Source organism: Chionomys nivalis, chromosome 18, assembly GCF_950005125.1.
Source record: "Chionomys nivalis chromosome 18, mChiNiv1.1, whole genome shotgun sequence".
Classification (NCBI taxonomy): Eukaryota; Metazoa; Chordata; class Mammalia; order Rodentia; family Cricetidae; genus Chionomys; species Chionomys nivalis.
The window spans coordinates 52,631,458-52,648,276 of record NC_080103.1 but is presented as its reverse complement, the minus strand read 5'-3'; the positions used below and the strand labels follow the sequence as shown (position 1 = coordinate 52,648,276).

The 16,819-nt window shown below is 41.1% G+C and overlaps 1 protein-coding gene across 4 annotated transcripts in view; it reads right to left on the bottom strand.

Annotated features, from left to right (window-relative positions):
- The window catches only part of Col24a1 (collagen type XXIV alpha 1 chain), a 240,113-nt gene that overhangs the window by 204,606 nt on the left and 18,688 nt on the right, over positions 1-16,819 (bottom strand). For all 4 annotated transcript variants that reach the window (XR_009058690.1, XM_057794063.1, XM_057794064.1 and 1 more), the window contains exons 4-7: positions 13,172-13,225; positions 10,650-10,703; positions 8,244-8,297; positions 5,215-5,268 (exon numbers count right to left, since the gene is read on the bottom strand). Coding sequence is in view for 3 of the 4 variants with exons in the window: in XM_057794063.1 (XP_057650046.1) it covers positions 5,215-5,268; positions 8,244-8,297; positions 10,650-10,703; positions 13,172-13,225 (216 nt within the window). In the remaining variant the exon portion in view is untranslated. The remainder of the gene's footprint in view (positions 1-5,214; positions 5,269-8,243; positions 8,298-10,649; positions 10,704-13,171; positions 13,226-16,819) is intronic.

Sequence of the window (16,819 nt, the reverse complement as noted above, 5' to 3'; positions counted from 1 at the left end):
CAGTCAGAGAGCCTGAGAAAACAGCAGTGCTACCCAGCATGGCTTGTTCTTCATGAATTCACTGTCATCCAGCCTCAGCTATTGGAGTTGACATTTGACCCAAGTGAGGACAATACCAAGCCTGGCCATCAGCCCATGAGATCGCTCAGAATGAGGAACACTGTCTAAATAAAGGTTAGCTGCTTCAACTACACTCTCTTTTCCATTAATATAGAATGCTGAAGTGCTCAGGTACTCCCTAGTGGGGACTGTGAGATGCCATAAGAACAAGAAATCATAGGAAAAATTAAGAGTAGATGAGTATGATTTTGAGAAAGGAAGTTGTCAGTGGAGAAGAAAGGCAACGTTAAAAAGGTAGATTGAAGGAAAAAAGGAGAGAGGATGGAAGGGGAGGGACAGGGAGAGGAAAAAGGAGAGAGACAAGGAGAGAGAGAGAGAGAGAGAGAGAGAGAGAGAGAGAGAGAGAGAGAGAGAGAACACAAAGGAATGTACATTAAATGTCCACAAGTTTGACCATAAGATTTGCTTGGCATCCAACCATCTCTACAAGGTCATCATATTACAGGACCTATTTTAGATTCTGTGTGATCCCTATTCCCCCTAATGCTGCAAAGGGGGCTGAACCTCTGACCTCCTTGTAATGGACTATGACACCATCCTTTGCAATCAAAAACATATAAGTGAAACAAGATGTTTTCCGCGTCTGTTTTCGGTGTTGCTAGCATGAACAGAGCAAGCACAGTGGGTTCTGGCTCTAATCTTTTCAGTGACTCGTCCTATACTGAGCCCCAGCGTCATCCTATGTAAAATGATAGCATTGAATTGGGTAATTGCTAAATTGCAGTTGCTAGAATTCTGTGAGCACAAGAATTCGTCAGAGAGGACTTTGTTACTTTTGTAGAAATTTCGCTGATTTACGGATGAAAAGCAGATCTGAGTCTCACTGTAGGCTTGAAGACACAGATCAAACTCAAGACGGATGTTCCCCAAAGCAAGCCTATCCTCAGGCTCCCAAGGTTGGTTCCCAACTCCATCAAAAACAAAGATAGTTTAGAGATGAAAGGTCCCCACAGCTCTCAGGTGGACACAATCCTCAGCTGGTGGCACTATTTTGGGGCAGTCTGGAGTAGGACATGGGGCCTAGCAGAGGAAGCAGGTGTGACTTTAAGATTCTGTCAGGCCCCCAGTCTCTTCCAGTCTCTGCTTCCTGACCACGTGACAACAGGAACTTCCCTTTTCCATGCTCTTCACCACAGTGTCTGCTCGCCATGGGTTTGCAGAATGACACTGGGGTAAGAGGAATGGGAGGGGATAGGCGAGATACAGGCTGCTGTAATCCAGATAAAAGGTGTTTGTAATTAGAGACCCGAGTGGACTTAGAGCTGTCAGAGATGACAGGCCTCCTAGGAGCTTGAACTTAGACTCCGTTTCCATGCATTCGGTGTGGTAGCTCAGTGCCTAGGTGGGTGTTCATTACGTGATGTTTTGAATGAAGTGATGAAAAGATGGATGGAAAATTACTTGGGTGAAAGGGAGATTCTGCTTTTGAGTATTTCAAAAACCAGCAGCATGTGAATTTTTAAATGAATATACTAATAAGAATAGAGCAAAAGCGTTCCTTAAGGAACTTGGTCAACAAGCAAATTTGACATATCTATTTCAAAACTGATTAGAACATATTATAATAAATTAAAGCATCATCTTAAATTTGTTATGGTATAACATTTTCATAGCAGAAATCCCAGTCATAAATAGGGCTTAGAATCTTTGTTTTACATAGAGATTTTAATTTTAGATTTATTTTTATTAAATTTATCTACGTGTGTGTGTGTGTGCACGCATGTGCCATGACGTTATAGAGATTGGAGGACATGTCGCAGGAGCCACTTTTCTCTTTCCATCACGAAAGTCCCAGGGATAGAACTTAGGTTGTCATGTTTGGTGGGTAGCGCCTCTAAGCACTGAGCCACCTGGCCAGCCCAAGACTTCAATTTTCAATGCTTCCTTGAAGAATAACTTGAAGAATAACACCACGCTTTTGAATGGAAAAACTGTACTGAACTAACCACAGCAATGCCCAGTGAGAGATGGCAGCTAATTCTGAGGATATAGATAGATATAACTGTGGAAGCCAAAATACCTTAAGTCAAATGAATTTAATGCCAGTGTTGAAATGTCAACAACCTAAGTCAGACTGAAGGAAACACAGTTTTCAAAGCCTCCCTGCTGACAAGGTTTTGGTCACCCCTAGCTGCCACTCCAGTGAGTTCAGAGCCCAGTGGCCCTGCTCTCCAGTTCCCCGCATGCAGCAAGGGCACAGAGCAGATGTGGAGACAGGGGTGGCGACACAGCTCGTCAGCTTTGGATTTAGAGGTTAGCACCACAGTGGGCTGGGAACCAAGCCAAGACGAAACAGCTCTGCGGACTTTTATAGGGAGGATGGGCCCCTGAGAAATGATGTATGGAGTTGGTCAAGGAGGGGCGGAAACCTTCACATTGTCTCCTCAGGCCCTGACTTTTTGCCAGGCTAGATTCTTCTTAGCGTTCCCACTGAAAGTCAGCGTGGCCAGAGCTCCTCAGTGCTCACTTGCTCCACACAGCTTTAGAGGGACTGAAAAGTCACAGCGGACTCCATGGAAGCAATCTCTCCCTTGCCTCCTTCACACAGGTGTTTACCGTGTACTTTGCTGTGGACTTTTTTTTTTTCCAAATAACTGAAGCAATTCTAGTCTAATGAAACAGGCGTTCATGTTGGCTTCTATCATCTAAAACCCGGGAACGCCTTTTGATAGTCAGAAAAGGGTGTTTTAAATGCTTGCGGATTTTACAATTAACTGCTTGCATCCCTCATCCTCTTGACCCAAGGGAAGCTTTTCACTTGCTAACACGGCTGACGTTCTTACAAAGCAAAACAGGCGGCTTCCAATTTTAATATGGCAGCTGATGGGCTATTTATAAAGCAATTTATAAAGCTCTCTTGAATCCAAGCTTGGACTCACAGTCCCTGTCTTCTGCCCAGCTCAGCATGCATTCTGGCTTCAATTGATCTGCTGTTTTGGCAAAAAAAATGAGTGAGTGGGAGTTGAAAATATACTTTAACTCATAGGAAAGTAAGAGTTACAAGGAAGGGCTAAGCAGAAATCATGTAGCAGAGGGGTCACCAGAGGGGATTAACGCTGGGGAGAGAGGTTGGTGCTATTTTAAAAAGAGAGGTAAGTGCAGCTGAAGGGAGAAAAACAATTAGCATAGTTCTGCTGGTGAGTAGAAAAAGCACTTCAGCTGCCTCATGCTGCTATTTCTATCTCAATAGTGCTCAGACTTGTCAAAACTTTCCGCATTCATCTTTATGCATCTCAACAGTTTTTGTGAGTTTCCCTCCGGTCATTATAGTTTTTAATATCACTTGAGTTTGGTTTATATTAGGAGAATTTTTAATATTTTCATATCCTTTCCAGAGAGAGAGGATAGTGAAGTCATGTCATCTGCTGTCCAAAACTCTCATGAAAATCAGCATCACACATCCGTCCCATTCAGGCTTGGGGCAGCTAGAAATATGGCAAACTGAATGCTTGCCTTGTTGACTCCCGTGGGAGGCCTCACCCCTTCTGAATGGGGATGGGGGAGGAGAGGATGGGGGAGGAGAGAGGGGAGAGGGAACAGGAGGAGAGGAGGGAGGGAACACTGGTTGGTATGTAAAAATATATAAATAAAAGAAATACGGCAAACTGAAACTCAAATACTGACTTGAATTATGAACTAGCTCACAGGAAATACCGTGAAAAATGATCACAAACACAGTCATTTGTGTCAAACAGTCCAGGACTGAGTTCAAGATCACCAGCGTGTGACTTTGGGTGAATTATTTACCCATGAATACGTCAGTTAATTTGTGTATGGTCTATTCGGGATTATATATACCCCAGGGTTGTTTCAAAAAGTACCCAGAAAACTAGAACACTACACATAATAAAATAGTTACTGTTGATATTAGAATGTAACCCAAGTAATGCCTAAGATGGTTCAACTGATAGAAAAATGTAATTACTTCATAACAATCGAAACCTAAGCACCTTATTTACATCTCAGTGTAAACATGTATATAGTTAAAAGCCCACAGGTCCTGTCTCCATAGGTTTTCTATCTTGATCCTGCTAGAGCTCTTTGTGATGCTGAGCAACTTTCTTAACCTCTCTGGGCCAGTCTTAGCTTCCTCACTTAGAGAAACTTAAGTACTGACTTGATCTTGGGAATTCATCTACCACTCTAGGGGAGAACTGTAAGAATGAAGGAACATGGGTGTGTATGATGCTGCTAGTACAAGACTCCATTCTAGATTCTTCTAGCACAGGCTCTATTTGTAGGAACCAATTCTTTGAATTAATTGGTACCAAAAAAAACCCTTAAATCAAATTAAGGAGCTCAACGTTAAAAAAGGTCATTATTATCTGAACGTTCTACCAAATAGCGTCTGCCTTTTATCCTTCCATACGGGAGAGGCAGTAAAGTATACCAAACTCATTTTGAATGTAGATTACACCCTCATATAAAATGCATACAGATAGACAGTTGGATAGAAACTTGTCTCAGTCCAGCCTTGCCCCTCCCACCTGATGCTCTGTCTCACTACAAAGGAGGAAGAGCAGAGCCAGCTGCCCAAGGACTGAAATCTGTGCACCGTGAGCCACATCAGATCCTTTCTCCTTTGAAACTGCTTCTCTCAGTATGTGTCACAGCACAGGTAGTCTGACCAGCAAAGGGCTCCTCGGGTTCGTGTTTACAGACACATTGTGGTAGTCACCGTGTCCTTCTAAGTGGGAGTCCTTAAGAGAAACCCAAGTGTATGACTGATAGGCATCGCACTTGGGTATAAATGCTATAAGCAGACAGAAGAGCCTCAGAATGAAGATGCTGGGTTAATATACCTTAAAAGAGGGAGGGTGTCGATACCCTGTCTGTGACGTTTGTCCTATGTGGGAATTTGCTCTCCATCACTAAACTCTAGGGTCCTTTACTTTTCCTAAGATCTCGTCTTTAATGGATAATAAGTTTCTGGATTATCATGCCTAAACTCTCTGATTACTTTTCTTTTACTGAGCAGAGATCTGAGGCTTTGGTGTGAGGCTCAACTCCGAAGTGGGATTGCAGTCACAGAAGCTCTCTGAGATCCACCTGGCATTCAATTACATCAGAGAAAAACAGCTAAACTCCTCTTACCTTTTCACCTTGTAAACCAGGGGGGCCCACTAATCCAAAAACACCATGGTCACCCTGTAAAAAGAACACAGAGGTTTAATACCATGAAAGAAAATAGAAAACGAAAGCTTCAATTTAAGAGAACAAGGCTTGCGCATGCGCCGCTGATCTTGACAGTCTGCCCTAAGTTCCATCTCATTCTCTCTCAACCCTTCCCAGCATTCTTTCCGACTGTCTTCAGCATCTTTCCCCTAACCCGGGGCTTCCTAACCCCTTCCAGTACTGACTACCTTATATTTTTCCACTTACATACTTGTATTCCCTTTTCTATGTTGTTCTATTCCCTAGGAATCCCTCTTACCAACAGTTTACAGTGTCTAAAGGAGTTTCCTTAGACATCCCACAGAAACTTAGGTAGAGGGATTACAAGTTCATGGTGTACCTGGGCTACAGAGAGTGTTAAAGGTTGTCTGAGCAATTTAATGAAATACAACCCCTCAAAGTAAAACTGGGGATGGAGAGGCCGGGGATGATGCTCAGTGGTTGAACTGTTTGCTACACATGCGTGGGGATCCAATTTAGAAGCTCCAAAGCCCAAGTGAAGTCAAAACTGGCTGTAGTAGGTCACCGTTGCCACCCCAGTGCTCCTCTGGCAGGATGGGAGGCAGAAGGAGGAGAGTCCCTGAAAGCTTGTGGCTCATCCAGCCTGGGTTATGTAGTGGTGAGCAGCAAAGAGACCCTGTCTCCAACACAATGGAAGATAGTACTCAACAGTAACAGTCAAGTTGTTGTTTGAATTTCACACATATGCTATGGCATGTGAATGCTCCTTACATACATACACATACACCATACACATACCCATACATGGTACACACATGTACACAGACCTTACACCATACAATATCCACACATGGTGTATATACACATACACACCATGCACATACCCATACATGGTACATACATGCACATACACCATATACCATACAATACCCACACATGATATATATATACATATGTATATATGTGTATATACACACACACATCATACACCATACACACACCCACACATAGTACACACACACACACCATATACATACTTACATATAATACAGACACACCCACTGAAAGGAGAGTTCTGGAGTCATAGTTTAGTGTACAGTACTTGTTCTTGTCAGCATTTGCACTGAGAAGGACAAGAAGCATGGAAATGCGTCTGTCATTTTAAAACCATAGGTTCCACTTAATGTTCAATGGCAGACTGATATTAAATTTTGTATCTAACTGCATTTCTTATATACAATATTATCTACGGTTAGTACATCAATAAGTCAAAAGAGAAAATACTTCAACTGGAGACAACATTTAAGTTTCTATTCCCATACTGATCCACCCTATATTTTTACAAAAATCATAGAGAAAGATAAAACCAAACATTTGATACGGATGCTCATGTTTAATCTGAAGTCTCTACTTTGAAGTCACCAAACAGAGTTGACCTCTAATTCCAACATTTAATAAGAGAGCAAACATGCTATATTTAGGCATTTTAAAAGATGGCATTTGTATTTCTCAGATTTCCTGGTATTTTTCCTCATAATTATGACCACATCAATGAAGATATTGTCTTTCTGGAAATAGACTTTGATTCCCTTATTGTGTTTTGCAGCATCTCTAAACTTAGTTCCATAACAGAAAAAAAAATTACTAAAAGTTAAGATATTTTTGAGGATTCCTGGTGAGGCTTTAAGTTTATAAAAGTTTCTTTAAGTCAATTACGAGGTCAGATTTCAACCCAGCAATCACTGGAACTATTTGGAGATTTTGACTTGTGATTCTATATCGATATAAACAAAGCAATCTTTTACTTGTATCACATTTATCAAGAGCTCTACAGATGTCTTTCTACGGACCACACTAGCCTTTTAGACGGTAGTTTTTATCCCAGATAAAGCAGTGGTTCTCAATCTGGGGATCACAACCCCGATGGGGTTGAATGACTCTTTCACAGGGGTCATCAAAGACCATCGGAAAACGCATGCTTGCATTACAATTCACAACAATAACAAAAGTAGTTATTGAAGTAGCAAGGAAAATAATTTTATGGTGGGGAACATGAGGAACTGTGTTAAAGGGTTGCAGTGTTAGGAAGGCTGAGAACCACTTGATGTACAGGATTTATAACATTCCTAAAATGTATGACTTTGTATTTAGGCATTACATGCTCACATATAATAACAGTAAAACCTTTGAGGTTAATACAAGTCCTGGGCCAGATATGGAGGGGGAATTGCCTGTGAACTCAGCACTTGGGGAGCAGAGATAGGAGTCAGTGTTATTTTTAGATGCACAGAGATTTCAAGGCCAGTCTGACTTACATGAGACATCATCTCAAGGGAACAAACACAAACAAAAAAACCACATTCTGTTCCAATTTTAGCACATTCACCCTGTCTGATGCAACATCAGTCCACAGCAGACACTCAGTAACATTACTGGGAAGACAGATCATCCAGTGAAGATGAACATAATGTACTTAATTCTTCAAATAGTTCTTTGTTAAACTTCAGCAGTTTTCTGCTATCTTCTCTGGCCATATAATTTAAAAACAGAAAAATAATATATTTATTTGTGTGTATGCATATGGTGTGTGTTTGTATGCGTGTGCGTACCCACATGTACATGTGAACATGTGCACATGTGTGCACCTGCATGAATGACCTTATTCACATATGCACATATGAAGGCCAGAGGTAATGTTGGGTTTCCCTCCTGCAACTGCCTTTCATTTGGATGCAGAGTCCCTAACAAAACCTGGAATTTGGGGCAAGCCCCTAAGATTTGCCTTTCTTGCCTCGCAGCACTTAAGTTACAGACGCCAGCACTGTCCACCATGTTAGTTTGTAAAATATAGTTGTTAGGGAGCCAAACCAGGTCCTCAGGAAGGTGCAGCAAGCATTTTACCCGCCATGCCATCTTCCCAGACCCCTAGAAACTTTTGTTTGTTAATATTAAAAATAAAACTTTTTATTTCATTGAAAAATAATTACCTTTTCTCCAGAAGCAGCTTGGCCAGGCGAAAACCCGGGATCTCCTTTGGGGCCCTGGATATGATAGTTAAGAGAGACTTCATGAAGTTACGTGGTGTGGACTAGCAGGTTCAGTCACGTGTCCACAGACACTATACACAGTGTAGAATATTAAATAATGTCATTATGTGTCTGTGAATTCACAACAGCTGTGATTTTCACCACAAGGCCAGGACTGCACCCGTCAGTGTTTCATCATGAATGGAGCAGAGACCCTGCTGGAGGAGCTAGTAGCAGCTAATGGCTTTCTTCATTTCTTCAATGATGCAGCCGTGGGTAAGTTCTTCAGGTACCAGTAAGCAGCATCCAGCTTAGGCATGTAAGAAACTCTAATTAGCCTCAGTGGCTCACAAAGAGAAGACCTGAAGTCAGAGGGTGACTGCCACTGGGGAAGGGAAGAGAATGACAGAGGGCACTTGGGCACGGAAATGACTAAAACCCGTTAAATTCACGTGGAAAAACTGTTAATAAAAAATAGAGAAGAACAACTTTGAGCTAGACATGGGTTGTTTCCTTTTTAGTGTGTTCTTCAGTCTTGTTTGTAAAAGCTGCAATCTCTAATAACATCCCAAGTACAACTGAAGCTTAAAACGATAAACATTAAGCAATATTATTATTAATAATACTTTGTAGAATAGTGAAGTTTACACTAGCTTTGCTACTTTTGAAACACAGTGAACTTTTGTTATTATTAGATAAATATATTATTCCACTATTAACTATTATTTCACATGAATAGTAATGCTATTATTCTAGCATTGGAGTGATGATAGTTTAATAAGAGAAAATTGCTCATCACAAACCTTAACATTTCATTGCCATTCTCAGCTAAGACAAATAAATCTCCATTCCTAGAGAATGGTAAATACTGTTTTCACTCTGTGTGAAAGAGAGAAGTCACTGCATCTTCTCTCATGGATGTATGGATACTTCTAAATGGCTCACAAGCTGACCAACTGAGGAAAGATGACCCGAGAAGCCCCACCTGATGCTCAGTATTTTCTTTTGACCAATTACAAATTTAGAAGAGAATTAGCAATACAACTAAGAACACTGTCCTTCAGTCAAAGATGCTTTTTAAGAGAGAAGCTTGTTTTCTAGTTGTCCGTTAGGAACCACCACCATTTCTAGCAATGAAGCTACAGTGGCTACGAGACTTTTGACCTAAGAAATTGGTTTATGATATTTTAATATTTAAGGACTCAACTCATTAAATAACAGTAATAATGATAAAAGTTATAATCGGGGCATAGAGGAAAGTGTAGGTACCCCCAGCACTCAGGAGACTGAGGTAAGAAAAACTTTTGAGTCCAGGAGTTCAAAACTAGCCATGTTGACACAGCAGCACCCTTATCTCAACAAAACAAAGCCTAAAATACCTTTAGACTAGGGGACATTGTCTATTGTTAGAACCCCTTGTCTGTACTATCTGCTATACGGTATTACGCCTGTAGCTCCCGTGCTACTACAGGTCCATATGCAAGCCAGGAGCTGGGCTGAGAGATCCAAAAACACAGACAGACACACAGAGAGACACAGAGACATGGGTCACTCTTGATATATGAGTGCCAAGCTTATTGTGCTCAGGGGCAACTTATATAGTGCTTTGGCCACGCCCCAGCTCTCGGGATTTTTCAGCTGCAGACCCACCAGCCTGCCATCAGGGTCTCGTGCTCAGAGCAGCTGCAGGCTGCTCAGAGCAGAGGAAAACAAGTTGTTTTGCTCAGAGCAGCTGCAAACATAGGAAAAACAAGTCGCTCACAGGGAATTCAGGGTCTGGGAGTCCACAACCCCCAATAGCTCCTAAGAGTCTATGTAAAGGGAGCAATAAAATCTAGATAGAATGTTATTTGCTTTCTATTGCTGCCATAAAAAATATTGACCAAAAACAACTAAGGGAAGGAAGGGTTTATTTGGCTTACATTTTCCAATCCCAAGGCAGGAATTCAAGCAGGGCAGGTGCCTGTAGGCACGAACTAAAGCAGAGGCTATAGAAGGATTCTTCTGTTCACTGGATTGCTCCACATGGCTTACCTGGCTTGCTTTTTTATGATGCTCAGGACCACCTGCCCAGACAGCCTTGTTAAAGAACATGATCTAGGGCTGTTAGAGACTTTCTATGCCTCAAGTCTACCCTGAAAAGCAGGAAACTATTTTTTTTTTTTTTGAGACAGGGTTTCTCTGTGTAGCTTTGGAGTCTGTCATGGAACTCACTGTGTAGACCAGGCTGGCCTCGAACCCACAGAGATCCAACTGCCTCTGCCTCCAGAATGCTGGAATTAAAGTTGTATGCCACCACCACCCGACCAGAGAATATTCTTTTAAGATGTCAAGAAAATGGTGTGCTGCTCATTAGGAATTTCTCACCTTTGGACCTGGCAATCCAGGTAACCCAGGATTTCCATGTGGTCCCGGAATGCCCTGTAAATAAGGAAAATGTCTCATTATTCTAAGAACAGATAAATTACAGGGCTTCTGTTGACAGTCATATAACCGTTACATAATATAGTCTCATTAAAATAAATGCTAAACGTAAAACAAAAACTCTATTTTCAAAGCTATGCCTTCTGCCACCTTTGATATTCCGGCCCTGGAGAGAACAGCTGTGTTACTCAGACAGGAGGACAGTGGAGTTCATCTCTCACATCAAATGCTGCCTCGAGGTGGCATTATCCACCACCTCCGTCCAGAGCACAGAACTTACTGCTCCATCTAAGGTGTGAAGAGTCAGAACCCAACAATGTGTGATCCTTCGGTATCTGCACTCTTCGACCTGTGCATCCGTTTATACAGCCAAGATTTGCATGTGGGATGTGGGATAAAGACCTCCTTCAAGTCTCGCTTCACTGACTCTGCCATCCTATCCAAGTGCTTTCTCAAATCTCAGCTTTCTTCTATCTCCCTTTGAAAAGCTGCCTCGTCATCATGAGGTAACCCCTCTCTCCTGACAGCTGCTTTGGAAACTCCTGAATGTGAGATTCATAGTATGTCGCCTCCAGCCATTGTATGCTGTTTTAATCTGTTACGTAAATATTGTGTTATTGTTTCAACTACATCGTGACTTGCGCTATTTAGTTCCAGGATTAAAATATTTTTACAAAGAAACTCTGTAGCTTACTAGTCTAGTATTGCGTCAGCTACTTGAATATTTGTCTATTTGATTGTACGTTGCTGATAAATTATTATCATCTGGATTTAAAAATCGATTCTCTTCCCTGAGAACCTAGTTTGTACCTTGAACTATGATCATACTTGACAATTTTCATTAATAACTCATACGACAACCCTGTAAGAAAGCTACTGTATTCTGACTCATGCATGAGAAAAATTAAGGTCACACACCAATGAGCACAGAAACTGAGACATTCCCCTGAAACCCTTCAGGTCAGCAGGCGCCTGATGGGTTTTGTACTCCTGCCTCTGTGTTCTCTAGGCTCACATCTTAACATAGAACATAACTCAGCAATTACTTGTCTCTTCAGGAAAAATAGACTTGGGGAACTCAACAATGTTGACACTGAAAATACATCTAGCAAGAATGAAACTAAGGAGAAACTATTACAGTCCATGACATTGGTAACTTTAAGAAAAAAGGGAGGTGGGAAGATCTAGGAGATTAATGAATGAGTTGTGGCTGTAGACATCAGGGTAATGTATTTAACTCTATTTCACAGAATTCAGCAGTGTAACCATGAGCCAACACTTCAGGAAAAAGGTGTATCAACTAAAGTTTGGGATTTTTCAAAGAGGATTGACTTGTTGACTGTGACCACATAGGACCAAATTTAGGGAGGGAGAATTTGCAAAGCTGCAACTTTCAAATAAGAGAATCGATTATAGGGGATGAAATTAGGAATTCACCCAAAATAACTGGTCCCAAGAAGCGGACTGTTCTAGACTTAGGAGCTAGCAGGTTGGGCAAATAGAGGGGTGGACATTAGTGACAGGACCCCATGCATCTTTGAGATTCAGAGCCTGAAGGTCATCCTGTCAGAAAATAACAGCTTTGGAGTAAGGAGGGAATAAAATCAGTGCAAAGAAGGTGAGAGAAGAAAGGCAGGTCCCCAAAGTCTCCGCACAGAAGGTGGAAGGAGGAGCATGAGGGACTGACATGCGGGAGAATTGAGAATAGATGATGACATAGGAGAGGCTAATAGACGATCAACCCCAGAGCTTCAGAAATGCTAAATAGAGCTAAAGCACACTGGGAATTTATCTTCACCTTCAGATGCACAGTCGTTTGGTGGGAATATAGAGAGCGCAAGGCAATATTTTACAGCGACTTGGCTTTATATTCTTAGTATGATTTAAGTAAGGGTGCAAAGAAAGTCTGTTACGTTAGAGCCGTTTGCATCTGTCTTTGTAGCACACAATTCTTTTACAGTTTATACAAGAAAGACTTTTCCAGCAAAAATCTACATTTATTTCTCTAGTTTGAGAGAAACTAACTAACAGAACAATAAATCTTTCGTGGGATCCATTTATGTGAGAAACTACTGCTGATCCATAGGCAGCTTTTTTCCTTCATAATTCTTTTTCTACTTGATGACTCCGGTATTTCCTACTATACAGTCTAGGAATGCACTATTTTAAGGCAGTCTGACCCAAACAAACCTGACCTTAGAACATTGGTATCACTTTATAACTAAGAATAATGTGAGGGGCTAACCAACCAGCCACAGCTCTCCAAAGTTGACCCTATTCCCTGGACATTTTCACAGGGCGTTCTTTGGCTGCCTACACCCACACAAACCAGGCTGCATTGCAGGAGCTAAGTGCGAAGAGACATTTCCAGAGGATGCCCATACTGTCCAGCATTAGGAAGAAAACAAAGACCCTAGAATATTACACTTCTATCTGACAACATGACGCGAAGTCCGTCTACTCACCCGCGGGCCTCTTTTGCCTGATGGACCCGGGATACCCATGGGACCAGGGGGACCCTTAGGAAGAAAACATCAAGGTATTAGGCAGGATAAATAGTAATCATGTCTTTCTCACAAATATCTGTCCTATGTCTACTCCACAATAATTCCCCCCTCCCATTCTCTGTTCCCTGCTGACAGTGGTTTTAAAGTGACATTAACTTCTAACCCACATCAGCATTGATGAGGTGAAACCCTACCACTTCTCCTCTTTAATCTGGCTAGAAATGGCAGCGGGAAGTCCTCGGCTTACAACTACAGCCATGTTATCTGGTTTCTAAAGAGCATAACTAGTAGTTTTGTAAGTGATTTTTACTCACAATTTTTTTTTTACTAAATTTGCTTTTATTATGGAAGGAGAAATTCAACTTAGAGCTGGCACTCAAGTGCAGGTTTTTTTTTTTCTTTAACACACTTCAAAAAGAGCATTTTAACCTCGAGAAATAGAAGCACTAAGCATTTCGTGTTTCTGTAAAAGAATTATACCAAGGATCTTCATGAGGTGCTAACCTGTTACGCTGGGGTATTTCTTATAAAGACATAATAAACCTGTCTCATAGCAAATGTGACATACTAGGAGCTCACTAATAAAGCTAAACGACTTGTAAAGGAAAAATGAAGGGACTAGAAAGCTAACTCAGGGATTAAGAGCACTGGCTGCTCTTGCAGAGGACCTGAGTTCAGTCTCTAGTATCCTTATGGCAGCTCACAGCCGTCTATAACCTCAGTTCCAGGGAATCCAATGCCCTCTTCTGGTTTCTGCAAGCACGGGGCGTTCATGCAGTGAAGTTATGTAAATGAAGGGAAAGCATTTAGACACAGAAAATGAAAATCAATATTAAATTAAAAGGATGACCCAGCACTTGGGAGGCAGAGGCAGGTGAATCTCTGTGAGTTTGAGACCAGCCTGGTCTACAAGAGCTAGTTCCAGGACAGGCTCCAAAACCACAGAGAAACCCTGTCTCGAAAAAAAAAAAAAAAAAAAAAAAAGATGAAAAGATAACCCTCAGTATGGGAAAATATTTACAAACCATTCCTCAGACAAATTAGTAATAGAATATATCAGAGCTTTGAAAACCTCACAGCAAAATAATCTCTGCACATGGACAAATTATCGACATGAACATTAGTTGATTAAGATATACAAGTATCTAATAAGCATGTAAAAACTGTTCAGTTTACCTAGTTAGATGCAATTAAAACTGTAATGAGATACCTCAGTTATCCTTCCAAAAACAACAACAAAACAAAAGACAGCAAGGATGAAGACAATCTCATAAACTCTTTTTTTTGTTTTTTTTTTTTGTTTTTTTTTTGGTTTTTGAGACAGGGTTTCTCTGTGGTTTTGGAGCCTGTCCTGGAACTAGCTCTTGTAGACCAGGCTGGTCTCGAACTCACAGAGATCCGCCTGCCTCTGCCTCCCGAGTGCTGGGATTAAAGGCGTGCGCCACCACCGCCCGGCTCTCATAAACTCTTGTTGGTGGGAATGTAAATTAGTTTGTCAATTACAGAAAGCAGTGTGGACATACCACAAAACCTAAAAATAGATCGACATCATCATCCACTATCATACATACATACAGATATATATGACAGATATATATATATGTATATATATGTGTGTGTGTGTGTGTGTGTGTGTGTGTTTATCAGGGCTCTACCAGCAGCTGCCAAGTGAGGGCATCAACCAGGAGATGATTAGGTAACAAAATATGCTATGTCTCACAGGCAAGGATAGCATACCAAGGATGGAATTGGAAGACACAGAAACGTATCATATAGTCTCATGCAAGCATAGAAGATAATATTATAAATATAGCAGACATAAATATGTACATTAATTATGTGTCTATAAAATAACAAATTAAAAAGTACACTATAGAAGAACTGTATAGGGATGAAGTCAGAAAAAAATGCTATCACCCAAAACTGGGAAACTGGCCAGTCCACCAGGTCTACATAGACAGATCAGGGAGTAAAACAGCATCTTCAAGTTCATGGAAATCTGTCACCAGTCATTCTTCTGCTAGCACTCTGTAATCTTCCCTCCCTCACCCTGTTTTGGACTCTCCAAGCTCAGCTGTGGTCTTCTCATCAGAAGAACCTCCACTCCATTCTCAACTTCTTGGTAACTCTTAGCAATGCCAATCAACTTCTTCCCCCCAAATAATCTTTTTTGTTCCTGGCTTTTGTAAAAAGCATGATATTTTTCTCTGCCATCATTTCAGCTATTCTGATTTCTTCTTCTAAAACCAGCAGGCGAAGCTCCCCCCTGCTTCGGTTTCCGGCCCTCTTGCACAGCTTTCTTTGTAAATATTGCACAGCCTTGTCATTTCAACTGCAACACTGACAAGGAAGACTCTCAGATTTGTGCCCCAGCCTTAACTTTGCTTCTCCAACTCTTTCAACTGAATGACATTGCCTTTCTTCTTATCAACCGTCTGCTGTTGCTGATAAATGGATGGATTTGCACCATTCCTTTCAGTATTGTTATTGTTACTTTCTGACTATCTGACAACAGTCTCTGATTTATTTTTTTTTTAAACTTGGACTCCCTATCCACTTAACCTGCAAGATCTATTATATATCTTCCTTCAAAACATCTCTCAAATCTACCTTCCCATTTTCTCTTCTGCCAACCCGAATCATGTCCAAATCATACAACACCAAGATGGAACCAGGAACTTCCCACCTATTTTGGGGACTATGGCCAGACTAAGTTTTGTAAATTAATCTTTTTAATTAGAAATCTACAAAATTCTGGAGAACAATATAAAGCTCTAACTTATCAGCTTGACAGCTGGGATTCTCCACAATGTGACACTCATCAGAAGCTTGCTTGGGTTTTTGTCGGTCATTATCCAGCCTGACATAAACGAGTTTGGCCTTAGAGACAGAAGATCTGTATTTAAATCCTGACTGTATCATTTACTAGCCGTGTTATTATTGGCAAGACAGTCTTCAGTTTCTTTCCCTGAAACATGAGGACAATTGTACTTTTTCAAGGGAAGGCATATGAAGGGTGAGTTAGAGCATCATCCACATCAATGAGTGATGGTTGCTACTCCTCTCTTCCCCATTTAAGGGAAATCTGCCTTTCTCATCCATCAAAAATATTTACCCCTTAAAGTTCAGTGCCACATAATTCTGTCAGAAGAACCTAGTGCAGTGATCTATCTGGGATCTTTCATGGAGGTCAGCTCCAAAATAAATATTTTTCACCCCACACAATTAGTTTATGAAATTATGTCACATATGATTTCTTTTATTGTTTTTAATTGTGTGCATGTGCACATAAGTGTGTGTGTGTGTGTGTGTGTGTGTACTCACACTTACAAGAGCAGTGCCTTCAGCGGCCAAAGATTTCAGATTCCCTTTGACCTGGAATTATAGGTGGTTGTGAGCTGCCCAAGGTGGATGCTAGTAACTGAACTAAAGATAGAAGCAATGCTATCTCTTAACACCAAGCCATCTCTCCAGCACCCAATAGTGTGTATCTTGCTTCACCACAAGATATAGTTACACACGTACTTAATTTTTCTTATTGAAATGTATGCTCCTTCAGAACAAAGGGGCTGTGCTTCTGCCTCAAGTTCTGCACAGACTAAGGAA